Source organism: Schistocerca nitens, chromosome 12, assembly GCF_023898315.1.
Source record: "Schistocerca nitens isolate TAMUIC-IGC-003100 chromosome 12, iqSchNite1.1, whole genome shotgun sequence".
Taxonomy (NCBI): Eukaryota; Metazoa; Arthropoda; class Insecta; order Orthoptera; family Acrididae; genus Schistocerca; species Schistocerca nitens.
Genome location: NC_064625.1, coordinates 151,979,127 through 152,005,656, shown reverse-complemented (window position 1 = coordinate 152,005,656; position 26,530 = coordinate 151,979,127). Strand labels below are relative to the sequence as shown.

Genomic DNA, 26,530 nt, shown 5'->3' with positions numbered 1-26,530 from the left:
TAAAGGAGTTTTGCTATTTGTGGAGCAAAATAACTGATGATGGTCGAAGTAGAGAGGATATAAAATGTAGACTGGCAATGGCAAGGAAAGCGTTTCTGAAAATGAGAAATTTGTTAACATCGAGTATACATTTAAGTGTCAGGAAGTCATTTCTGAAAGTATTTGTATGGAGTGTGGTCATGTATGGAAGTGAAACATGGACGATAATTAGTTTGGACAAGAAGAGAATAGAAACCTTCGAAATGTGGTGCTACAGAAGAATGCTGAAGATAAGGTGGGTAGATCACGTAACTAATGAGGAGGTATTGAATAGGACTGGGGAGAAGAGAAGTTTGTGGCATAACTTGACTAGAAGAAGGGATCGGTTGGTAGGGCATGTTCTGAGGCTTCAAGGGATCACCAATTTAGCATTGGAGGGCAGCGTAGAGGGTAAAAATCATAGAGGGAGACCAAGAGATGAATACACTAAGCAGATACAGAAGGATGTAGGTTGCAGTAGGTACTGGGAGATGAAGAAGCTTGCACAGGATAGAGTAGCACGGAGAGCTGCATCAAACCAGTCTCAGGACTGAAGACCACAACAACAACAACAACAACAACAACAACAACATGGGCACATATGCCATTTGAGTGAGGACAAATAACTTGGTTAAGGGGAGTCAAGAGTACTATGCCAGAAAGTAATTTTCAGGTGGAAGACTGGGGAAATAGTATGCAAGGAACTATACTCTTGTATTAAATTTGTCACCCCCCTCTTTTTTTTTAAGGAATCTTATTATAATAGGGCACACATGACTACAGAGTGAAAAATTCATTCTGGAGATACTGATATGTTCTTTTCCATTCTTTGCATAACTGACACATCCCATATCTGTTTTTATTGGTCTGACTGCAGTTTCTTTTCACTTCTTCTGCTGCTTCTTCCTACTGGCAAAATGCTGTACATTGTGTACATTTCTGCAGAAGGCTCAGTCCTAAGCAACATTTCACTTCCAACTTTCAGGAAGTATTCAAGATAAGTGCATACAGAGCAAATACCACGCATTGGAACTTACAATACATATTTTAGCATAGTGTGTCAAAAGCTCCTCAGAAGTTGAGAAACGAGTCACATTGGCATGTTCTTTGCTGTATCTTTATAGTGTGAACTTCCCAGCAGCAATTCTCTACCATCAAAACCCCAGACAATGAGTCAAACTTTGTCCCAAAAGCTGCTACAGTGTCTTCAAGGAAGCAAGGAAGGCGAGAGAGCAACAGCAAGGCTACTGAATACTGATTGCTTGTTCTGATTACAAGGAGACCCAACTATGAGCTTAGCTATCATGTTATTTAGCTTGTTTGGCTTGAGCAAGCCAAACGAAACCTATACCTGGACATTCTGCACCTCATTCCTGGTGAACATTAGCATCTAGGGAGGACTCTGGAAACGCACAAGACAGGCACTCACAGGCTGGAGGTTTAAATCGATGTCCTGAGTTTGATTTTGGGCCTGCGCTTACTTTTAGCATGTCTAGAACTTTTGTAAAAGTTTTAGTATTGAAATTGCTTTAGTTAAACATGAAACTCTGAATTTTGATTGTACATTGCAGATATACTCCATAACATCTAACAGACGCCATTGTGAAAAATCATTAAGGTTGGACTGACGAAAGAAACACAGTATCTTCCGTTTGCTAATTTTTCTTTTCTTTTAAAATAGAAAAAAATCCTCAACATAATATCCACCGAAACTATCACATTTGAGATTGCAAGAATAATGGGCATGAAGTTCAACAGAAGAATCTTATGGCACGATGGAGGCAATACCTATTGGCAACAGAGGAGAGGTGTCTAAGGAAGAACCTTTCAGAAATATGTTTGAAATGTTGGCAGACAAACGTGTCACCAAACAATTCCAGATGAAGACATGGAACCACGATTACACAGCAGTGACAAAACCAGGAAGAGGACAGGGGAATAAGGAAGGGAGGACGGAGCATAGGGGAGGGAAGGGGTATCAGGAGAGGAGAGACGAGCAAGTGTGGGGGGGGGTAGAGGTGGGGCAAGTGGGGGGGGGGGTAGAGGTGGGGCAAGTGGGGGTGGGAGAGGTGGGACAAGTGGGGGGGAGAGATGGGGCAAGTGGGGGGGGAGAGGAGGGGCAAGTGGGGGGGGGACAGGAGAGAAGGGGGCACTTGGGGGGAGGAGAGGGGGTCAAACAGGCGTGGAGGGGGGGCAAGCAGAGGGGGAAGAGGTTGTAGGGGGACCGGGCAGGGGGAGGGGGGACGGGGACCGGGATGTGGTAGGGGGACCAGACAGATGGAGGTGGTAGGGGTGCAAGTGGGAGGGAGGGGGTGCAAGTGGTAGGGGGGGAGGGGCCGAGAAGGGCGGGAGGGGCCGAGAAGGGCGGGAGGGGCCGAGAAGGGCGGGAGGGGCCGAGAAGGGCGGGAGGGGCCGAGAAGGGCGGGAGGGGCCGAGAAGGGCGGGAGGGGCCGAGAAGGGGGGAGGGGCCGAGACGGGGGGAGGGGCCGAGAAGGGGGAGGGGCCGAGAAGGGGGAGGGGCCGAGAAGGGGGGAGAGGCCGAGAAGGGGGGCGGGGCCGAGAAGGGGGGGAGGGGCCGAGAAGGGGGGGAGGGGCCGAGAAGGGGGGGAGGGGCCGAGAAGGGCGGGAGGGGCCGAGAAGGGGGGGAGGGGCCGAGAAGGGCGGGAGGGGCCGAGAAGGGCGGGAGGGGCCGAGAAGGGCGGGAGGGGCCGAGAAGGGGGGAGGGGCCGAGAAGGGGGGGAGGGGCCGAGAAGGGGGGGAGGGGCCGAGAAGGGGCGAGGGGCCGAGAAGGGGCGAGGGGCCGAGAAGGGGGGGAGGGGCCAGGAAGGGGGGGAGGGGCCAGGAAGGGGGGGAGGGGCCGAGAAGGGGGGAGGGGCCGAGAAGGGGGGAGGGGCCAAGTAGTGGGGGGAGGGGCCGAGAAGGGGGGGAGGGGCAGAGAAGGGGGGGAGGGGCAGAGAAGTGGGGGAGGGGCAGAGAAGTGGGGGAGGGGCAGAGAAGTGGGGGAGGGGCAGAGAAGTGGGGGAGGGGCAGAGAAGTGGGGGAGGGCAGAGAAGTGGGGGAGGGGCAGAGAAGTGGGGAGGGGCAGAGAAGTGGGGGAGGGGCAGAGAAGTGGGGGAGGGGCAGAGAAGTGGGGGAGGGGCAGAGAAGTGGGGGAGGGGCAGAGAAGTGGGGGAGGGGCAGAGAAGTGGGGAGGGGCAGAGAAGTGGGGGAGGGGCAGAGAAGTGGGGGAGGGGCAGAGAAGTGGGGGAGGGGCAGAGAAGTGGGGGAGGGGCAGAGAAGTGGGGGAGGGGCCGAGAAGGGGGAGGGGCCGAGAAGGGGGGAGGGGCCGAGAAGGGGGGAGGGGCCGAGAAGGGGGGAGGGGCCGAGAAGGGGGGAGGGGCCGAGAAGGGGGAGGGCCAAGAAGGGGGGAGGGGCCAAGAAGGGGGGAGGGGCCAAGAAGGGGGGAGGGGCCAAGAAGGGGGGAGGGGCCAAGAAGGGGGGAGGGGCCAAGAAGGGGGGAGGGGCCAAGAAGGGGGGAGGGGCCAAGAAGGGGGGAGGGGCCAAGAAGGGGGGAGGGGCCAAGAAGGGGGGAGGGGCCAAGAAGGGGGGAGGGGCCAAGAAGGGGGGAGGGGCCAAGAAGGGGGGAGGGGCCAAGAAGGGGGGAGGGGCCAAGAAGGGGGGAGGGGCCAAGAAGGGGGGAGGGGCCAAGAAGGGGGGAGGGGCCAAGAAGGGGGGAGGGGCCAAGAAGGGGGGAGGGGCCAAGAAGGGGGGAGGGGCCAAGAAGGGGGGAGGGGCCAAGAAGGGGGCAGGGGCCAAGAAGGGGGCAGGGTCCAAGAAGGGGGCAGGGTCCAAGAAGGGGGCAGGGTCCAAGAAGGGGGCAGGGTCCAAGAAGGGGGCAGGGTCCAAGAAGGGGGCAGGGTCCAAGAAGGGGGCAGGGTCCAAGAAGGGGGCAGGGTCCAAGAAGGGGCAGGGTCCAAGAAGGGGCAGGGTCCAAGAAGGGGGCAGGTCCAAGTAGGGGGGAGGAACCAAGTAGGGGGGAGGGGACAAGTAGGGGGGAGGGGACAAGTAGGGGGGAGGGGACAAGTAGGGGGGAGGGGACAAGTAGGGGGGAGGGGACAAGTAGGGGGGAGGGGACAAGTAGGGGGGAGGGGACAAGTAGGGGGAGGGGACAAGTAGGGGGGAGGGGACAAGTAGGGGGGAGGGGACAAGTAGGGGGGGTAGGGGCCAAGTAGGGGGGGGAGGGGCCAAGTAGGGGGGGGGGAGGGGCCAAGTAGGGGGGGGGGGGGGAGGGGCCAAGTAGGGGGGGAGGGGCCATGTACGGGGGGGAGGGGCCAAGTACGGGGGGGGAGGGGCCAAGTACGGGGGGGAGGGGAGGGGCCAAGTAGGGGGGGAGGGGCCAAGTAGTGGGGGGAGGGGCCAAGTAGTGGGGGGAGGGGCCAAGTAGTGGGGGGAGGGGCCAAGTAGTGGGGGGAGGGGCCAAGTAGTGGGGGGAGGGGCCAAGTAGTGGGGGGAGGGGCCAAGTAGTGGGGGGAGGGGCCAAGTAGTGGGGGGAGGGGCCAAGTAGTGGGGGGAGGGGCCAAGTAGTGGGGGGAGGGGCCAAGTAGTGGGGGGAGGGGCCAAGTAGTGGGGGGAGGGGCCAAGTAGTGGGGGGAGGGGCCAAGTAGTGGGGGGAGGGGCCAAGTAGTGGGGGGAGGGGCCAAGTAGCGGGGGGGAGGGGCCAAGTAGCGGGGGGGAGGGGCCAAGTAGCGGGGGGGAGGGGCCAAGTAGCGGGAGGGGGGGCAAAGAAGCGGGGGGAGGGACCAAGTAGCGGGGGGAGGGACCAAGTAGCGGGAGGAGGGGCCAAGTAGCGGGAGGAGGGGCCAAGTAGCGGGGGGAGGGGCCACGTAGCGGGGGGGGGAGGGGCCACGTAGCGGGGGGGAGGGGCCAAGTAGGGGGGGTGGCAAGTAGGGGGGGTGGCAAGTAGGGGGGGTGGCAAGTAGGGGGGGTGGCAAGTAGGGGGGTGGCAAGTAGGGGGGGGGTGGCAAGTAGGGGGGGGGGTGGCAAGTAGGGGGGGGTGGCAAGTAGGGGTGGAGGGGGCCATGTAGGGTGGAGGGGGCCATGTAGGGTGGAGGGGGCCATGTAGGGTGGAGGGGGCCATGTAGGGTGGAGGGGGCCATGTAGGGTGGAGGGGGCCATGTAGGGCGGAGGGGGCCATGTAGGGCGGAGGGGGCCATGTAGGGCGGAGGGGGCCATGTAGGGCGGAGGGGGCCATGTAGGGCGGAGGGGGCCATGTAGGGCGGAGGGGGCCATGTAGGGCGGAGGGGGCCATGTAGGGCGGAGGGGGCCATGTAGGGCGGAGGGGGCCATGTAGGGCGGAGGGGGCCATGTAGGGCGGAGGGGGCCATGTAGGGCGGAGGGGGCCATGTAGGGCGGAGGGGGCCATGTAGGGCGGAGGGGGCCATGTAGGGCGGAGGGGGCCATGTAGGGCGGAGGGGGCCATGTAGGGCGGAGGGGGCCATGTAGGGCGGAGGGGGCCATGTAGGGCGGAGGGGGCCATGTAGGGCGGAGGGGGCCATGTAGGGCGGAGGGGGCCATGTAGGGCGGAGGGGGCCATGTAGGGGGGAGGGGGCCATGTAGGGGGGAGGGGGCCATGTAGGGGGGAGGGGGCCATGTAGGGGGAGGGGGCCATGTAGGGGGGAGGGGGCCATGTAGGGGGGAGGGGGCCATGTAGGGGGGAGGGGGCCATGTAGGGGGGAGGGGGCCATGTAGGGGGGAGGGGGCCATGTAGGGGGGAGGGGGCCATGTAGGGGGGAGGGGGCCATGTAGGGGGAGGGGGCCATGTAGGGGGGAGGGGGCCATGTAGGGGGGAGGGGGCCATGTAGGGGGGAGGGGGCCATGTAGGGGGGAGGGGGCCATGTAGGGGGGAGGGGGCCATGTAGGGGGGAGGGGGCATGTGGGGGATGAGAAGTGGCTAGTGGGGCAAGGAGGCAGGGGAAAGAGAGGTTTGGGGGGATGGACGGGGATGCAGATGTGGGGCAGGTGGCGAGGGGGCCAGGGAGGAGAGTGGATGCAGGGGGGAGAGTGGATGCAGGGGGGAGAGTGGATGCAGGGGGGAGAGTGGATGCAGGGGGGAGAGTGGATGCAGGGGGGAGAGTGGATGCAGGGGGGAGAGTGGATGCAGGGGGGAGATTGAGGGGCAGGGGGAGAGAGTGAGGGAGGGGGGAGAGGCCGAGGGTAGGGTAGGGTAGGGGGGTGAGGCCGAGGGTAGGGTAGGGTAGGGTAGGGTAGGGGGGTGAGGCCGAGGGTAGGGTAGGGTAGGGTAGGGGGGTGAGGCCGAGGGTAGGGTAGGGGTGAGGCCGAGGGTAGGGTAGGGTAGGGTAGGGTAGGGTAGGGTAGGGTAGGGTAGGGTAGGGTAGGGTAGGGTAGGGTAGGGTAGGGTAGGGTAGGGTAGGGTAGGGTAGGGTAGGGTAGGGTAGGGTAGGGTAGGGTAGGGTAGGGTAGGGTAGGGTAGGGGTGAGGCCGAGGGTAGGGTAGGGGTGAGGCCGAGGGTAGGGTAGGGGTGAGGCCGAGGGTAGGGTAGGGGTGAGGCCGAGGGTAGGGTAGGGGTGAGGCCGAGGGTAGGGTAGGGGTGAGGCCGAGGGTAGGGTAGGGGTGAGGCCGAGGGTAGGGTAGGGTAGGGTAGGGGTGAGGCAGAGGGTAGGGTAGGGTAGGGTAGGGTAGGGTAGGGGTGAGGCCGAGGGTCTGGTAGGGTAGGGGCGAGAGGCCGAGTGTAGGGTAGGGTAGGGTAGGGTAGGGTAGGGCAGGGGGGAGAGGCCGAGGGTATGGTATGGTATGGTATGGTAGGGTAGGGTAGGGTAGGGGGAGTGACCGAGGGTATGGTAAGGGGGAGACACCGAGGGTCACACACACACACACACACACACACACACACACACACACACACACACACACACACAGGCCTGCTACAAAGACACATGAGGTGGGCTTTCAAGTAGTTCTCAGTTCCCCTGATTTAATGTTTGACTTTTTCTTTTAGTTGCAAAGAGTAAATGCCCAGAAGAAAGAAACCAGCTAAAATTTTGAGAGAGTACACAAAAAAGATGTTCAGTTTGTAAAAAGACATTGCATAAGAGCAGACTTAAAGGTGTTTGTGATCATCTGAAATGAAAGTACACACAAAAGCAATCTTTTTATTCCGAATGCCTGCTTAAATAAGTGTCAGGACACACTTGACTTATCTCTATGCATATATCATACAGTAATCCTGAAATCTTATCTTCTACATAATTTATGCCACGCAAAAAAGTACGATGTACATCCTAAGTATTTTGACATACACTGCTGTTTGTTCTGTAGATTTTTACTTCTATTACACGTTAACTCTTAGGAGGAAAGGCTTTTTACAGATATTTCAGAGCCACCTGATAGGGTTTCAGGGTGGAGCTTAGAACAGGTCAGACCAGCTGGAATCCAAACCTGTATGTTATTTTTAAGTGGTATCATACATTCTTTACTACAATAATTTACTATTTAACTATAGAAAAGGAACTGTCCTACAAAATTATCGTCAGCATTCCACTGCATTTACTCATTGTCAAGTCTGAGGAACATTTGTTATAGTCAATGAAAAAATGAAAGCTGGTGCCGATAAAATATTTTAGTAGAGTAGTAATGCTACCCATGTTGTAGCAACAGTTCAAAATACTCCTGATTGAAAATTCATGACAACTGCTCTGTTTGAGAGAGGGAAATAAAAGAGAAAAAGTGATTATATTGATTTGCGGACAGGAGTGCACTGAACTGTTGCCACAAAACACTATTTTGTCTAAAATATTTTTCGCTCCCAGCTTTCATTTTGCCACAGACCATAATGTTTCCGGTCTCCACTGTATTTACTCCTCATTCTGTCTGGAGAACATTTGTTATGATCTATGGCAAAATGAAAGACGGCAACAAGAAAATATTTTAGACAAAGTCGTGTACTGTGACATAAGTGCAGTGTACTCCTTCACACAAATCAATATAATTATTTTTTCTCCCCCCCCCCCCTCCCCCAATCTCAAACAGTGCATTTGTCATCAATTTTTAAACACGAACACTTTGAACTGTTGCTACAATATGGACAGCACACTACCCTGTCTAAAACATTTTCTCGGCAACAGCTTTCATTTTGACATTGACCATAACATATGTTCACCCGACTTAACAACAAGTAAATGAAGTACTGAACATAACATACAACTTCAAACTAGACTTCCAGGTCTTCAACACGTTGCAGTGAAATAACACACCTGTAAACGGGTGGAATTTTATGTACCATATTTACAAGAGTGGCTATGGTTATCTCAAAAGAAATTTTGAATTAGAAATGATGACTGTTTAAAGGGACTTACCTATATGTTCTTTCATTTTTTTATATTTTACATGACAGAATGACGTTACCATTTCATAAAGCCGGGTTCACAGCATCACTGCTTGCAGCATGTACATTCAGTCCAAAGATTACCAGTAGCTAGTTTAAACTACTTATGCCACTGTGAAATGACGTCATTATGTCATATCAAATGTACAAAAATTAAAAGGACATAATCGTCTATAATCTCCAACAGAGAGTAAATAATTTTTTCTAAACCGAACTACACGGTTATTAGTCCTCCGAAACTCGCTGGGCATTCAGTCTTTGAAGAGGTAGGCAAGAGATTTTTGTTTTAGCCTCGCACCTCCATAAAATTCTATTTGCCGAACCCCGACCTGTGAATCGTCATGTGAATCTGAGTGCAACATCACATATTGAGTCTCACCACTCTATGGCAACTTCTTCTGCAGCTCCACACGCATACGACACCATCATTTCCACTGCAGCAAGTGATGTGTATTCTTCTCAATTCTCTCAGGCCAATGGCTGGATTTAGTGCATCCCCATTTCCACTTCATAAAGACATTCCCAAAAGTGAACCTGGACACATTTAACTTCTCTGAAATCTCCAACAACACCTCAATGTTTGGACCGCTACAATTGTACCCGTTTCAACTCCATCAGTTTCACCACTGACTCAGTTCTCGAGTGACTGAGTTGTTTCTACACCAGTGTGTCACTGGAAGCGTGGTGCAATCTCTGGCAGAGGTGCAACTGCAGAAATTTGGCTGCCTTATATATGTTTTTTTATTTTCTGCCCACTTTCTTACCACTTTGTAGCTCCTCCAGACTATAAAACAAAAAGTCTTCAATTTCAATGTTTCTTTCTTCTTTCTCCATCTACCTCCTACATCCAAATACCCAGTTCATTACATCTCCAGTGCCCTTAGAACCTTCTGATCAACCCCACAAAATTTTCATCAACCTGTCAAACAGTTCAGCACCATTACATCCCATTTTGTCCTCTTGTTTCTGTTTAATCTACCAACAAACTGCCGGTTACACCATCTGTCGACAGCACCATTTATCACTTGTTTTCCTCACTGTGTGGTCATCACTGTTGTTGGCAATAAGCAGTGTTCTTTTGCGGCTACTTTCTACATATATTATACATAGGCACAAATGTTTTGTGTCTGTTTCTCACTTTCCACAACCTACTCTTCTTGCTAGTCCCCTTCTCAGAGTACTTTAATAGTCGCTGGATCACAAATGTGTGTGTATCTTTCAACTAAATAGTCATCATTAATATGTGTCCCATATGGTTCCATTTTCATTCTTTTTTTGGCCATTTACTTTTTTCTAATTAAGACAAATTATGCAGGAAGAATGTGACCATAATGAAAAATCAATAGGAGTCCTTCACAATGGCTACGATGGTCACTAAATAAGAAGCCACCAGCTGATAAACCAATGACTTTATGTCATGTGTTTTGGGTAGAACACACCCTCAGACTGCCCTGATCAGATATATAGAGACAATTTGAAACAAACAAACCTGTTGCCATACTTTTGTTACATATTCTCTCTATACACATCTGATCACCAAGATGTTCATGACAATCTCAAGATGGATTCTATCCAAAATGCGTCAAATAAAGTCATTGGTTTATCAGCTGATTCATAGAAGTCCTATACGAAAACAAACATTTCACTTCAAACCGCTATTTTGTACTTCCCTCTACTCCTATATTTTCTTTAAAGGGCCATTTGCCATAAAGTCAAATTTGAGATACGCCAATGTAACCCTCCTCTTAAAATTCATTTATAATGTAAGCAAGCTTTTTCATCTTCGTAGTACTGTTCACATTGCACATTTATCTGAACTGTTTTCCTGTTTACACAATTATTTTTACTGTTCTGCTAACAGAGTGGCCTAACTGTAACAAATCATCTTACAACTGATAACTGAATTAATTGTGACAGTAATATGCAGGAAAACACACAACGCACTGAAGTGGCAACAGGGGTAAGCAGGAGTGAATTTGGAACTGTGGGCTAAGAGGTGTACTTTGTTTCAGAAAATAAAAACACACAGAGCAGTTGTAGTAGAAGTCCCAGCATTTAATGTCACATCTTTGTTACAATAGTAACAGCTGTAAGCAGAAGAGTAAGATCAGACAGCATTTTATGCCCGTAATTTGTACGATAAGATCTCTCTAGACCCATGAAATGAGATACCACAAAGAAAAGAATAATCACAGTGAAAAGCAGCACAAGAATTGCACATAAATCAGTTTTTGTAAGAAAATGACTTGGGGAAAACACACAAAGCTGTGAATTAGTCAGGTACAGAGTAACAACAGTACAACACGAAAAAGAACATCTCATGAACAGTGTTCCACTTCACACAGAGCTGAAACACAGAAATTCCCTGTCTATAGTGAAAAGCAGATATGATGAAACCACCTCCGTAAATTTAAGTAGTTTCCGTAAATTTAAGTAGTTTGGAAATAGGAACATAAATCTTAGGAAACAAAGCAAGTACCAGTCACTATTCTGTGGCAAAAGCCTCGCTCTTTCGATTGCTACCTAGTCACGGAACAATGACAATATGGTAGAGCTAGGAACTTTAATTACATCGAGAGCGTAGCCGTCCACGATCCCTGCGTCTGCATCGTCCCTCTTGGTCTGGCTGCCCTTGGAGGGTCCGCCCCAACGTCCAGACCTCGAAGAGAGCTTCTTCAGTCTGCAATTTAACGAACACATTAACCAGTGTATCAACATACTAACACTAAAATTTTGTGCTACAATTACAACACAGCTCATTTACATACAATGGTAGGAATAATTGGCAGACAGATCAATAGATAAAGAGGGGGCAGAGTGGAAGTGAAGTGAAGTGAAGAAAGCAAAACGGGGGAAAAAGAGGGTGGGGAGGGCATGAGGCAAGTAAAGAAATGGAGGTGGAAAAAGAGATTAAGAAGAAAAGAGAACTGATAGAAAGGTGTGTGAGGGAGAACTGGGGTCAAAAAGGAGGTGGCAGAAGCAAGACAAAGGGAAAGATAGGGGTAAGAAAGCAGAGGGGTGAGGGTAAAGAGGTAGAAAGACAGAGAAAGCTAAGTGGGCAGATGGTGGTATAAGACACAGGGAGTAAGACAGTAGGTGGTGCAGAGAGAAAGGGCATAAGACAGAGGGGGCTGGATGGTAGAGCAGGGTGTGGGGGTGAGTGTGTGTGGGGGGTGGGTTACAGTAGCAGGGGAGAGGGAGCAGGTGGTAAAGTGGGGAGGAGGTGAGGTGGGGGTAGAGATCGGACATCAAAGTGGTGAGGAAGGTAAAGCAGCAGGGTGGGGGGGAGGGGCACCTGGCATGGGGAAGACGGGGGGGGGGGGGGGGGGGGGCGAGCTGACAATACTGTCAAGGTTGTGAGGTTGCAAATAGGGAGTGTGGGCAAGTGAGGGGTGGGTGGAATGGGAGGTTAGAAGGGAATAAAGGGACTGAGTGGGGTAAAGAAAAGGAGGCAGAGGACGAGAGGATATGGATGGGGGAAGTATGGGAGCGGGAGAGGAAAGGAGATGCTACGATTGGGAGGGAATCAAGAGGAAAGATGGGAAGGAGGTATGATTTATAATCTTTGGCTTTGAGGTTTCATTAAGGCCTCTTCCTCATCTTTGTCTCCTCTTGTCCTTACAAAACATAAGTGCCTCTCAACATGAGGTGATCTGGCTCTTTCTCCAACGTATCCAAATTTCTTTCTTAATGAAGGTATGTACATGTTCTGAGAGCAAGGAATATTATTTTCTTCATGTAAGGATAATATTATGAAAAGTATAGTTTATAATAGAGGGAAACATTCCACGTGCGAAAAATATACATAAAAACAAAGATGCTGTAATTTACCGAACGAGAAAGTGTTGGTATGTTGATAGAGACAATAAAAACCACACACACACACACACACACACACACACACACACACACACACACACACACACACACGCACGTATAGAGACACAGGCAGACATATGTAAACGCAAAAGTATAGTTTGCTACTCACCGTATAGTGGAGATGATGCAATGAGTTGCAGACAGGCACAACAGGAAGGCTGCTACACAATGAAGATTTTGGTGAAAGGCCAGAAGCTAGAGACCGTGGTCATGCATTTGTGGGTTGTGCTTGTGTGAATATGCGTGTGTGTGTGTGTGTGTGTGTGTGTGTGTGTGTGTGTGTGTGTGTGTGTGTGGTTTTTTTCTACTTTAGAAGAAGGATTTTTATGTGAAAGCTCAAATGTATGGCAGTCTTTTTGCTGTGCCTGTTTGCAACTCAATGTCTCCTCTATATGGTGAGTAGCCAATTATCCTTTTCATAATATTGTCATTATTCCATACTGGATTTCCCATACCTTGATTTTCTCCCTGTAAGTGTTTATCAGCCCAACAATTTATTTATTTAATGGAAATGCTATTCAACCACTATGTGCTTCTAATTTAACAAATTATAACTTACAGCAGATGTGATATGGAACTCTCCTTTTTAATTACTCTCTTACTGGTGGGGTGCACAGCCTGTAATTATTAGCTTACACCATTTTTTCATAGTTTGGTTGTAATTATTAGACAAAGGTCTACACACCTAATACATTCAGCCGATTTTTGCATCAATGGCCATTTTCATAGGACTGATATGTACAGATAACTCTGAAATGTGTGTGAAGTCCAAATTATGTCTACAACTACATAGAGATGTATTAGCTGATTGTATTGCATATTCATATGGACAACTGTCTAATAATTACAGCCAAATAAATGAAAATGGCATCAATAAGTGGAACTGTATTTTTAAATTCATCTGCAACTGCTATTTTACAATTTTACACGAGTTTCGAACTGTGCTATAGTTTTTATACTTTACTTTCAGATGAACAGATTAGATCATGTGGAAGAAACCTGATTTCAAGGTGACAAGAATGCGTGCGTATCACAAAAGACTACTAAGAAGCTGTAGGGAATCTCAAGTATGACAAAGGTCATCATATTATGACAACTTTGCACTGCTATTCATCACTAGAACTACCAAAAATAGCTATGCGGTGAAAACTGGTAGAGTCACAGAAACATTTACACGATATCAGACTGTAATAAATGTTGCCATCTCAGACTGAGGAAGTAGGACACTACTGTGGTGATCCAGCCATCAGAGAGGGATTTTTAAGCTTTGCTAAGAATTGCTGGTTTGTTGTACATCGTAGTTCACAAATTTGATGTTTTTTCAGGGCACTTCCACTCTTTCGTGAAGTGCAGTACAAAACCAGTAAGAAAAAAATAAGCACACCAGAGGGCTGACAATGGTTGCTAACAAGAAGAATGTCCTTGCATTTATCTTTTCAAAGCTTTAGGGCAAGTTCATTCCAAATACCACATGCAAATTATTAAGGTGCCTATGAATCACAAGCACAAAATCCATAGTACTTTTGAATAAGGTTTGTCTCTACTAAGGATGTAATGGCATTCAAAATCTTCAGAGTTCTCATGAGAAAACCTTATCCTATACCCTAGTCAAACAATTTTCGAGGGAATACATGTTTCTGACACAAATTCTGTTCAGTACCTCTGGATGCTGACTCCACAAGTATCCCTTCTCTATACCAAGACACTCCAACATTATTACCAATATTCATCAGAACCAACTTGAACACTCTGAAGGAAAAGACACTGACGATCCAACAATCAGTAGTTTTAATACTATGTATTTTCAACTGTAAAAAAACATAGATTTATTGTTTGTTCTCAGATAGGGCTGCGTCCTTTTGTAATTGGCTCTGATTTTTTACAATCTTACAGCCATCTGCAATATACAACAAATGCCCTTGTTTAGTAACAGCATCACATGTTAGAGCTCAACAGTACAGTCAGCTCTTCTAAATTCATATTCTTGAGACAACTTGTTCATCCACACATGGCCTCTTTGACACCCTCAGTCAAACCTGTGCAATAAGCTGTGTTCTTTTTTAATTGGCTTGCAGTCCACAACAAATGCCCTTGCTTACTAACAGCATCGCATATTTGGCTCAAAAACCCAGTCAAATCCTCTAAATTCTTTTTCTCACAAGAGACAATTTGTTTTGTCCACACCTGGTCTCTCTGCCACACACTGTGAAATGGCAGTCTTGTGGAATGTGCTGCCATCTTTCCTCAGTCCTCAATGCTTCTTGTCTATAACTGTTACTGAGCGTTCTCCTCATAAGTGACAGCTGAGTCTGCAATCTGTATCTGACAAACAAATCTTCACTGACAGACACACGAGTCACTCCACGAGGCACTGCAGATCGGTTTGCAATTTAATCCAGGATATCGGGCCAAGGCCTGGTGATCGTGAACTACGTGCCTGCACCTGTACTTGTTTGAGTGGCTCAAAGATTGCCAATGGAAATTTGGTTCACTCCCAGCTTTGGAGTAGCTAAGAGTGACTTAAAGAGGATCAGTGACTAAGATGTAACAAAAAGTTTTCTTGAAAGCAGAGGAAGCAGAAATGAATGAGAAAAGAAAGCAAATAATGGAAGGTATAACAATAACAACAACAACAACAACAACAACAACAATAATAATAGCTCTGTTTCGGTTTAGCACGCAAAATAGTGGGGGGAAGTGAAACAGTTACTATATGGACTCTCATTTGCTTAAAACTGAGATGTAGAGAAAGCCACATTATTGCTTCGGCATTCAGAATGAGTTCTGCAACTAAAGAGAGAGAGAGAGAGAGAGAGAGAGAGAGAGAGAGAGAGAGAGAGAGAGAGAGGGGGGGGGGTACAACTGTTCATGATGATGGAAGTGGCTATGTTTTTGTCTGTAATCAGCAATGAACTAATACAGAAATTTGGAAATCTGTGTTTCACAATACCTCATACTTCTGACAACTTTCTACAGATTTTTCTCACTGTTCTGCATGAGACGTGACTGAACAGCTACAACATAACAAGTTCTTTTCTCGTTTGCTTCTGAAACTTTACTATGAAAAACACAAGATTCTTCGGACGAATGCTACACTGGACTTGCATTTTTGTTACAGTCTGTACAGAAAAAAACGTATGGAACAGAATCATGAGTAGGACTGAGGCTTTGGTTTCTCATGCTAAAGTGGAGGTTAAACAGAAGTCGTCAGCAAGGAGTCAAACGGCTTCAGTCGACTAAACAAAAATAAGCACACCAAACTCTGTCAGCCAGAAAAAGTATAGCTACAATCTTTTGGGATGACAAAGGAGTTTTATTTGCAGTTGGAAAGCAATCAGTCCTGAAGCTTACACACTGTCATTAACAAAACTGATAACAGCTACTGAAAAAAGTAATGCAGTCTTTTTACTACGGTGTCACGTTTTGCACAACGATGCTCAGCCATACTCTGACAAACACAAGAACTATTGAGTCAGTTCAGATCGTGCCTTAGGCCCAGACGTGGTGTGGAGTGATTTGCATCTCTCCAAGCACATGTAAAAGTGACCTGGCTCCCAACACTCACTGACAAAGAACTTAAAAGATGCTATCATGAGCTAGCTGCAAATAACGGTGGCAATTTGTCCATTTGTTAATAGAGATGATAAATGCTTAGATCTGACTGCTGATTCTAGTAAGCATTTTTTAAGGTTTTTCTATTAATTTTCCCCTAAGAATTCCAACATTTTTTTACAACTTAATGGAAATTACTTTCCGATTTCCCTCGCACGTGCAAACATACCAATTCTGTGGGCCATTTCAGGATTCTCCAATATAATAAATACTCCCGGTGCTCTCGGATTTCACCTCTAGGTGATGTCTACTACTGGTGGGAAATGGCAGCAGGGGATTCACCGTCGCAGCAATACACGAGTGCACACACAAACTGACAGTGTTTAGCCCTGGCACCCAAACACTGGGATAAAGCGTGATTAAAACAACTGAAATGCTCAATATGGTCTGAATTTTGGGCAGCAAAAGCACTGGGAGAATGACTTTTGCTTCCCTGTCCTACAAGCAATAACTGAATAAATATAAATGCAGGTTTCAGGCTGCTGGCTCTACATCTGAGTGATTACTCCACCATTCACAACTTAAGTGCTTTGCACAGTGCATAAGACACTACTTTCAAATTATGTTTCTACCTTTCCACACACTCGTGGAACAACTGAACACCCAATCTTTCCCTGTTCACTCTAACATATTTTATTGCAACTGTCATTTCTTCCTACAAAAGTTGTCAACTGAAATTTGGTGAAAAGATTTAGCCACAATGGAAATTGCCTTTATTTTAATCACCAACATTCCAGCTCACCTATCATATCCATTATCTCTCACCCCACTTTTCCTTCTTTTCCTTTTTGTCTTTTCTCATTCCCCTACCATTCTGGCAGCGTTAGTGACATCCATCGACCAGATGCCCTTCCTAACGCCACCACTCCCCCTGGGAAGGAGTCTCTTTACCTAATCTTTTTGTGGCTAGTGCAGATCTCGTCCAGTGTGGTAACTTTTTCTAAGAAGGAAATCTCCCATCAATGGGATTCTTGTAATTTTTTATATTTATAGTATGTGAAGTTCAGAACTCAGATATCAGTCCTCCAAATTATTTAATGTAACTTTCAAAAATTGTCACGGAAACTGACTTTGAAGGTTTCCAAAGAACTATAATTCACTAAAGATTAAGCCTCTCTCATGATAGGCCGTGTGGTTCAATCAGTAGCATTGTAATGTGGTAATCAGGTAATCAATGTATCGCTGGTTCGAATCTCGCTGTGGTCTTTTTCCCCTCCACTTTTTTTTGTTCAGTTCAAATACCTAAATCATTTAAATACAGAAGTTATCAAATACACACCAATTAACTCATATCTAATTATCATTTATTATTCCTTCTTGTTCTTATTTACATATCACATGCACTGCAAATATAAGTGCTTAATTATTATACCATTCTGGCAGCCACAATGGAAATTGCCTTTATTTTAATCACCAACATTCCAGCTCACCTATCATATCCATTATCTCTCACCCCACTTTTCCTTCTTTTCCTTTTTGTCTTTTCTCATTCCCCTACAGAGCTGGCATTGTTATATACCATTCTGGCAGCGTTAGTTTATTTTCATTTTCATTTAAGCCTCATGTTACACTTTCCACCTTCTAATACCATGTCACCCTCACAACACCCCCACAACGACCCCATTAAGTTTTATTTACATTCCCTCCGCAAACATGCCCTCGCCCTAGCCAGATTACGCTCCCATATTTTATTTTCTCAGGCTTGTCTGACATTTGGCATTACCCCCAAAGGCCTCACACTTCAAGTTTCCATCTCTGGCTGCAACCCTTCTTTCCATCAGTCCCTATACAAATTCCAAACTGAGCAATCCATTGCCCTCACCCACCTAATCCTTCACCTACACATCAACTCAGCCAACGAACACACCCACCAACTCCTATCCTTAATAATAGTCCTCAATCTTTCCTCTCCCACATCAACACCGGCTGTTCAGTGCATCCTCCTACAGGCCAACCGCAAATTAGAATAGCATGCCACCCTCCACCTCAAAAAACTATCCAATCTCCTGGTTTCCCACCTCCGGAAAGGCAACTCATTCACCCTTCACAACCTTTCCAGCAAACCTCAACCTCCTCTCACTGCACACAAACCCAGTCTCTCCCATCTACTCAATCTCCCACTTCCAGCTCCACTCCCCCCCAAATCCTCAAAATTCCAATCAACACAATCTGGAACCACAACACCCTAATTCAGTAGTTAACCTTTCCTCCAAACCTCTCTCCCAATCCGAAACCTCTGTCCTATCCAAAGGCCTCCACCTTCAGCCCCACTCCCAGATTCAACCAAACAGCCCTCGTCAAAGATTTACTGTCCTACACTCGTACACTCTGCTGGAAATATCACTTTGCCACGAAGAAAAATGATCCCAATCCTACTCCTAATGATCCAATTCCCCAAGACACTATCCAAATTGAACCCTGCCTGGAACAGTTCCGTCCTCCATCACAGCGGGACCCACCTCCTCTTCCTCAAAATCACCCTCTCCAAACCTTCCAGGAATTTCTGACTTCCAGCCTTGCCTCTCAGTCCTTCTTAAAAAACCTTAATCCTACTCCCAACATCACCACTGCTGAAGCCCAAGCTATCCGTGATCTGATGGCTGACCGATCCATCGTCATTCTTCCGGCGGACAAGGGTTCCACAACCGTGGTACTTGATCGTCGGAGGTATGTGGCTGAGGGACTGCGTCAGCTTTCAGACAACACCACATACAAAGTTTGCCAAGGTAATCCCATTCCTGATGTCCAGGCGGAGCTTCAAGGAATCCTCAGAACCTTAGGCCTCCTACAAAACCTTTCACCTGACTCCATCAACCTCCTGACCCCACCGACACCCCGCACCCCTACCTTCTACCGAAAATTCACAAACCCAATCATCCCGGCCGCCACATTGTAGCTGGTTACCAAGCCCCCACAGAATGTATCTCTGCCTACGTAGATCAACACCTTCAACCCATTACATGCGGTCTCCCATCCTTCATCAAAGACACCAACCACTTTCTCGAATGCCTGGAATCCATACCCAATCTGTTACCCCCGGAAACCATCCTTGTAACCACTGATGCCACTTCCTTATACACAAATATTCCACACGTCCAGGGCCTCGCTGCGATGGAGCACTTCCTTTCATGCCGATCCCCTGCCACCCTACCTAAAACCTCTTTCCTCATTACCTTAGCCAGCTTCATCCCGACCCACAACTTCTTCACTTTTGAAGGCCAGACATATCAACAATTAAAGGGAGCAGCAATGGGTACCAGGATGGCCCCCTCGTACGCCAACCTATTCATGGGTCGCTTAGAGGAAGCCTTCTTGGTTACCCAGGCCTGCAAACCCAAAGTTTGGTACAGATTTATTGATGACATCTTCATGATCTGGACTCTCAGTGAAGAAGAACTCCAGAATTTCCTCTCCAACCTCAACTCCTTTGGTTCCATCAGTCCGACTCCATATCCCATGCCACTTTCCTTGACGTTGACCTCCATCTGTCCAATGGCTAGCTTCACACGTCCGTCCACATCAAACCCACCAACAAGCAACAGTACCTCCATTATGACAGTTGCCACCCATTCCACATCAAACAGTCCCTTCCCTACAGCCTAGGTCTTCGTGGCAAACGAATCTGCTCCAGTCCAGAATCCCTGAACCATTATACCAACAACCTGAAAACAGCTTTCGCATCCCGCAACTACCCTCCCGACCTGGTACAGAAACAAATAACCAGAGCCACTTCCTCATCCCCTCAAACCCAGAACCTGCCATAGAAGAACCACAAAAGTGCCCCACTTGTGACAGGATACTTTCCGGGACTGGATCAGACTCTGAATGTGGCTCTCCAGCAGGGATACGGCTTCCTCAAATCCTGCCCTGAAATGAGATCCATCCTTCATGAAATCCTCCCCACTCCACCAGGAGTGTCTTTCCGCCGTCCACCTAACCTTCGTAACCTCTTAGTTCATCCCTATGAAATCCCCAAACCACCTTCCCTACCCTCTGGCTCCTACCCTTGTAACCGCCCCCGGTGTAAAACCTGTCCCGTGCACCCTCCCACCACCACCTACTCCAGTCCTGTAACCCGGAGGGTGTACAAGATCAAAGGCAGAGCCACGTGTGAAAGCACCCACGTGATTTACCAACTGACCTGCCTACACTGTGATGCTTTCTATGTGGGAATGACCAGCAACAAACTATCCATTCGCATAAATGGACACAGGCAGACAGTGTTTGTTGGTAATAAGGATCACCCTGTGGCTAAACATGCCTCGGTGCACGGCCAGCACATCTTGGCACAGTATTACACCGTCCGGGTTATCTGGATTCTTCCCACTAACACCAACCTGTCAGAACTCCGAAGATGGGAACTTGCCCTTCAGTATATCCTCTCTTCTCGTTATCTGCCAGGCCTCAACTTCCGCTAATTTCAAGTTGCCGCCACTCATACCTCACCTGTCTTTCAACAACATCTTTGCCTCTGTACTTCCGCCTCAACTGACATCTCTGCCCAAACTCTTTGCCTTTACAAATGTCTGCTTGTGTCTGTGTATGTGCGGATGTGTGTGTGTGTGTGTGTGTGTGTGTGTGTGTGTGTGAGAGAGAGAGAGAGAGAGAGAGAGAGAGAGAGAGAGAGAGTGTATACCTGTCCTTTTTTCCCCCTAAGGTAAGTCTTTCCGCTCCCAGGATTGGAATGACTCCTTACCCTCTCCCTTAAAACCCACATCCTTTCGTCTTTCCCTCTCCTTCCCTCTTTCCTGATGAAGCAACCGTTGGTTGCTAAAGCTTGAATTTTGTGTGTATGTCTGTGTGTCTATCGACCTGCCAGCACTTTTGTTTGGTAAGTCACATCATCTTTGTTTTTAGATAAACTTAATTATTAATATTAAAAAAAAAATTATCGATAAAAATTGTTTAAATTAAACAAATATTACAAACTTATTAACAAACTTTTATAAAACATAAATAACTAAGAATTTATATTTGCAATGACAAGGATTTTGCATGCAATATGCAATTAGCAACAAGAAATGATGATTAGAGTTATTTAGCATATGTCTGATGAGTTTTATATTAAATGATGTAGGCATTTGAGTGGAACAGAAAGGGGAAAGAAACCAAAGAGAAAGAAAGAGAGAGAGAGAGAAGGATATTTGAACTAGAACCCACTGATAATTCCATTAGCATTGTCTGAGGTTTTCAAATGAACCATATGCCCATCACGAAAATCTCTTTACTTTTAGTAAATTCAAGTTCCTCGGCAAACTCCAAAGTCAATTTTATTGAGAATTTTTAAGATTTGTATTGCATTACTTTGGATAATTGATATTTCTCTTCTGAATTTCACGTACCATAAATATAAAGAATTACAACAATTCGGACTCGGAGTCGGTATCCCTGTAAGTGTCTGAGGTGGGACATAGGTACGAACTCACTACTCACCTAGTGGGATGTGCAAAACTACCTCAAAAGCACATCCATGCTGGCCAGCTCACCAGTCTTTGTCATTAATCCAAGAGGCAGGCTTGCCTCCCTGTGTCCCAGAAGTGTGTACATTAGAGCTCTATCCAGGCTAGTCTGTCACTCTCCCCCTATAACACAATGTAAGCTGCTGCTTCAGTTCATTTCTTGCACCATTGCATGTTGTCTGCCAATAAAACACAGTCTTTGGTTCACCTTCCTATGACATTGTCCCAATTCACACTGTTGCCTAGAAATTTTGTTTGATATGAGAACCTCACAGCAAGATGTTAAGATCTGGTAACAGGTCTGAAAAATGACGTCAACTGCAGTGGACGACAGAACAGGGTATCGTACTTTTAAGTGATCTCCTTCCCATTCTCATTCTCCCAAGTGTTTTACCCTCACACTACCAAGTTATTCAAAAAGATTGAACCAATTTAATAAATTCACATTTCAGGACATATGTGTTGCATGCAAACAATCTACACACTTTTGAACAGATCTGCTAGAGGGCTGATAGCTGTATAAACACCCAATAGAGTGCTTGCAGCAGCAGCAGCAGCAAGCCAGCATGTATCGCTTGTGACTAAAATCCCTGCAGTCTTGAGTTCAGAAAAAGTAAGTTGGCAGCTTCAGTGCCAAGGGCAATTTGATTTGGCATCAACCCACCAACTATGAAAAACATAAGCTGCACGTTTAACCAATTTCAACAAACTGAATTCCTGTGTAAAGGACAAGCAAGGGCAGGCCCGATGTTCAGTTGCCTGACCGTGTGTTGAGTCGTCACATAAATGTTTTCTGTACAACAAGAGTGCTGTACTTTAGCACAACAGACTTGGAACACACAAATTATCAGTTATGACGATTTATTGGTTCCCTACATAAAATATCTTAAACTTCACTAACCAAAGAGGGGGTACTAATAAGACTTAGTACAAATAACTGGGAAGTGACTGTATGTGGAGATTTCAATATAGATTTCATCTAAAAATGGGAAAGGCAACCATTCACCAACAGCAGACTAATGCAGGGAGCACAGTAACACACAATAGAAAACAGCACTCACACTAGCTTTCGAGCACTAGTTCTTTCTGACAACAGTACACTCATTCACAAGGACCACACAAAAACTCAAATACCAACTCTCGTGGCCACAGCAAGACTTTCTGTGGGTTGTTTGTGTGATTCTGCATACTATTCCTAGCAAAAGAGCTAATGCTCGAAAGCTATTGCAAATGCAGTTTACTGTTACATATTTCTGCACTCCACACATTGACTCGCTATATGTGAGTGGTTGCCTTTCCCTCATTCTATGTGTTGCTCCATCCATGAATTTCCATTATTGTTATAGATTTCATCTCGTATACTTCGGATCAAGAGCGTCTGGAATCAATGATGTTCAGCTTTGACCCCACAGTAAAATTTCTGACAGAACTAGGACTTATTGCAACAGTGAGCATTTATTTATTTATTTATTTATTTATATACCTGTCTGTCTTTAATGAAATAGAAGTGAGCTCCATAACAAATGCTATCTCTGATTAGATGCTCAAATGGCAGCAATAATGTATCCCGTCAATCAGGTTTAACTAAGAAAGGAAAAGGGAAATTTCACAGAACTGTAAATGCTGACTGAATTATGCTATTCAGAGAGAACTTACAGGACGACACATAGTAAGAACTTTACCAAGTGTAGTGTAACATGGGTTATTCGTGAGAATGACTTATGTTCCACTGAGGACACTTATGATGGTGAAATATTGCTGTGTCTTTTACACACAGCTTACGTAGGGTGAAAAATATACAACACGTGGCAGGATCTGTGTAGATGGTACCTATGCAGTGATGTAACACAGCAGGGGCAAGACACGGCATGATGAGTGCAGCAGCACTTGCCGGAAGTGAATATTTATGCCTTGATGATGCCCTTTGCAGGTGTCTTGAACATCTTTGAGATACACTAAAGACAAATGAAAACCATAAATCTTAGATTATAAGTTGAGTTCAGTGTGGTCAGACGTATTGAATGACAGGTCTGAAGTTAGGAGTTACTGATAATTGGATCTGTCTTCATTGATCTAAATAGCAGAAAGAATACAGCAGATTATTGCAGAAGACATGTTCATCATTCAGCAGCTGGAGATAGTGAGACACTCTCTTACAGCATCACCCTGCCTGGAGATGAAGTCGAGAAGAATAAGTTTGTGCATGGCCGTGGGATGTGGGAAGGAGTAGTCAGACAATGAAGAAAAAACAAAAAGATGACCATATTTGAAAGGTAAAAGATAACAGGTTGAGTACACAATGTTCCCTACTCATGATGTAACAATCAAGCGCCCCCACCCCCTCGCCCACACCCACGAGAGAGAGAGAGAGAGAGAGAGAGAGAGAGAGAGAGAGAGAGAGAGAGAGAGAGAGAGACCACCCAAAAGCACACTGTGGACAAAAATTTTACTTTTTCCTAAAAATATTCTTCTAACATTATGAGTCCAGTTTCACTTTACAGCAGGTCAGGAACACTTAGCAGGTGATGAAAGTGCAGCTAACATCTGAAATCAAAATATCTTGTACTAGGGCAAGAGAGCCTTATTTAATGCAAAGGGCCAGCTCTAATCAAGACTTAAAAATATCCTTTAACCAGTAGTGCAAAATTCTACAGTTTCATTGAACAGGTGAACTATGGAATAAACAGGTGAACTATGGAATAAACATAAAAAATTAAAAATTCCAAGAATAAATCAAGGTCAATCTGAAGCATTATTAGCAATGAAATTCAAACGAGGCAAGGCAAATGGGACTCAGATGGCAGGAGCTGAAAGACAGATGAAAGTAAAATCACCGACTTCTAAATTCAAGTAATTTTTCCTAACCATAACTGAAAACATAGAGACAAATAAATCATCTAGTGAAAATAGAACAAATAAATTTACTTAGAAATGTAATGCACATTCCACTGCCAGGCATTAGTTTTGCCAATTCATCTGTTAGAGATATCACAAAAATCATTGAGTCACTAAAGTAGTAACCTTTCCCTCTATGATGGCAGTGCCCACCTCGAGTTTGCTTTGTTATCAGTTGAAATGCAAGCAATATTTTCTGAAAGACTGAAGAAAACTGTAGTAATACCAATACACAAAAGTGAAGGAGAGCAACTGTAACCCAATCTCACTCTTTCTTATGTCCTCAAAAATTTATGAGAAAGTAGTTTATAATGGAAAATTGAATCATCTTTCTGAGAATAATCTCTAAGCTATAGCTCAGTTTGGCTTCCATAGAAGCTTCTCTTCTGAGAGTGCAACATAAGATATCATGAACTCAATTCTAGAACAATGAAATTTATCCCTTTAGTTTTTTCTGTGATCTTGACAAGGTCTCTGTGTAGATCATAAAATTTTGCTAGTGAAACTAAAATAGTATGATATTAAAGGTTTTTACTTTCCATGGATGGGGTCACTTCTTATCAGCAGCAGACAAAGAGTCACATTAATAATTGGTGAACAGGAACAAGATTAAGTTCAGAGTGGAGGGAACATTAAATATAGTTTTTTAAAGGACATCATATTACAGAATGAGATTTTCACTCTGAAGAGGAGTATGGGCCAATATGAAACTTCCTGCCAGATTAAAACTGTGTGCCAGGCAGACTAACTCAATACCTTTGCCTTTTGTTGGCAAGTGCTCTACTAACTGATCTAGCCAAGCACAACTCAATCCATGTCAGTCAGAAAGTTTCATGTCAATACAGACTCTGCTGCAGAGTGAAAAATCTCATTTTGGAAACATCCCCCACGCTGTGACAAAGCCGTGTCTATGCAGTATCCTTTCTTGTACAAGCCCATAACTTTTGCAGGGAAACTTCTGTGAAGTTGGTAGAAGACAAGGTACTGGTGGAAGTGAATCTGTGAGGGTGGGTGGTGTGTCGTGCTTGAGTATATCAGTTGGTATAGCTCTTGCCTGTGAAAGGCAAAAACCTCAGTCCGGCACACAGTTTTAATCTGCCAGGAAGTTTTGACCTCATATACAACATTGACTGTAAAAATTACCAAGAAGTACTGGAAAAGATTTTATTTCAGCACACCAGGCTTTAAAATCCTCCAACATGTACATGTCATTGTTAAAAAGTAAGCCTTTTCACTGTAGAAATATCAACTGAGTATCAAGTTCTCTACATCATAAAATGATGTAAATTATATGAACTGTTACCAATGTTAACATTCATCAATAAATTGCTATGCCTCAGGTAATCCACTGATGACAGTGGGGCAGCAGCCACACATGAGGCACTTGAATAATGCAAACCGAAACCAACAGCTGTATTGTAATTCACATGTTGTTTATTCAAAACATGCTACCAGTTTTGATATGAAAAGTATCATCTTCAGGTCCCTGTATGTGAAAACATACATAGTATGATGATGATGAAGTATAATGAGAGTTCTGAAGCCAAAAATTCCAGCATGTGACAAAAGTGGGGATAAATCAAATTATAAAATTATATTTAAAAAATACACTATCAGTCACCAACAACACAAAGTTCAGAATCTAATTTACACTAAAGTGCCAAAGAAACTGGTATAGGCATGCGTATTCAAATACAGAGACATGTAAACATGCAGAATATGGCCCTGCAGTCGGCAACGCTTACATACGACGACCAGTGTCTGGCACAGTTGTTGGATCTGTTATTGCTGCTACAATGGCAGATTAAAACATTTAAGCAAGTTTGAATGTGGTGTTATAATTGGTGCACGAGTGATGGGACACAGCATCTCTGAGGTAGCGATGAAGTGGGGATTTTCCCATACAACCATTTCACGAGTGTAGTGGGAATGTCAGGAATCCAGTAAAACATCAAATCTCCAACATTGCTGCGACCTGAAAAAGATCCTGTAAGAATGGGGCCAACGATAACTAAGAGAAACTTTCAACATGACAGAAGTGCAACCCTTTTGTAAACTGCTGCAGATTTCAATGCTGGGCCATCAACAATTGTGTTGTGTGTGTGTGTGTGTGTGTGTGTGTGTGTGTGTGTGTGCGCGCGCATTACCCACTCAACGAAACATCATCCATAAGGGCTTTCGGAACCGAAGGTTCACTTGTGTACCCTGGATGACTGCACAATACAAAGCTTTACCCCTCGCCTGAGCCTGTCAACACCAACATTGGACTGTTTATGACTGGAAACAT

General features: G+C 46.2%; 1 protein-coding gene across 1 annotated transcript in view; it reads right to left on the bottom strand.

Annotated features, from left to right (window-relative positions):
* The window catches only part of LOC126214862 (TBC1 domain family member 5), a 159,224-nt gene that overhangs the window by 21,287 nt on the left and 111,407 nt on the right, over positions 1-26,530 (bottom strand). Inside the window, exon 12 of the mRNA XM_049941499.1 lies at positions 10,970-11,078. Within this exon, the coding sequence (XP_049797456.1) occupies positions 10,970-11,078 (109 nt within the window). The remainder of the gene's footprint in view (positions 1-10,969; positions 11,079-26,530) is intronic.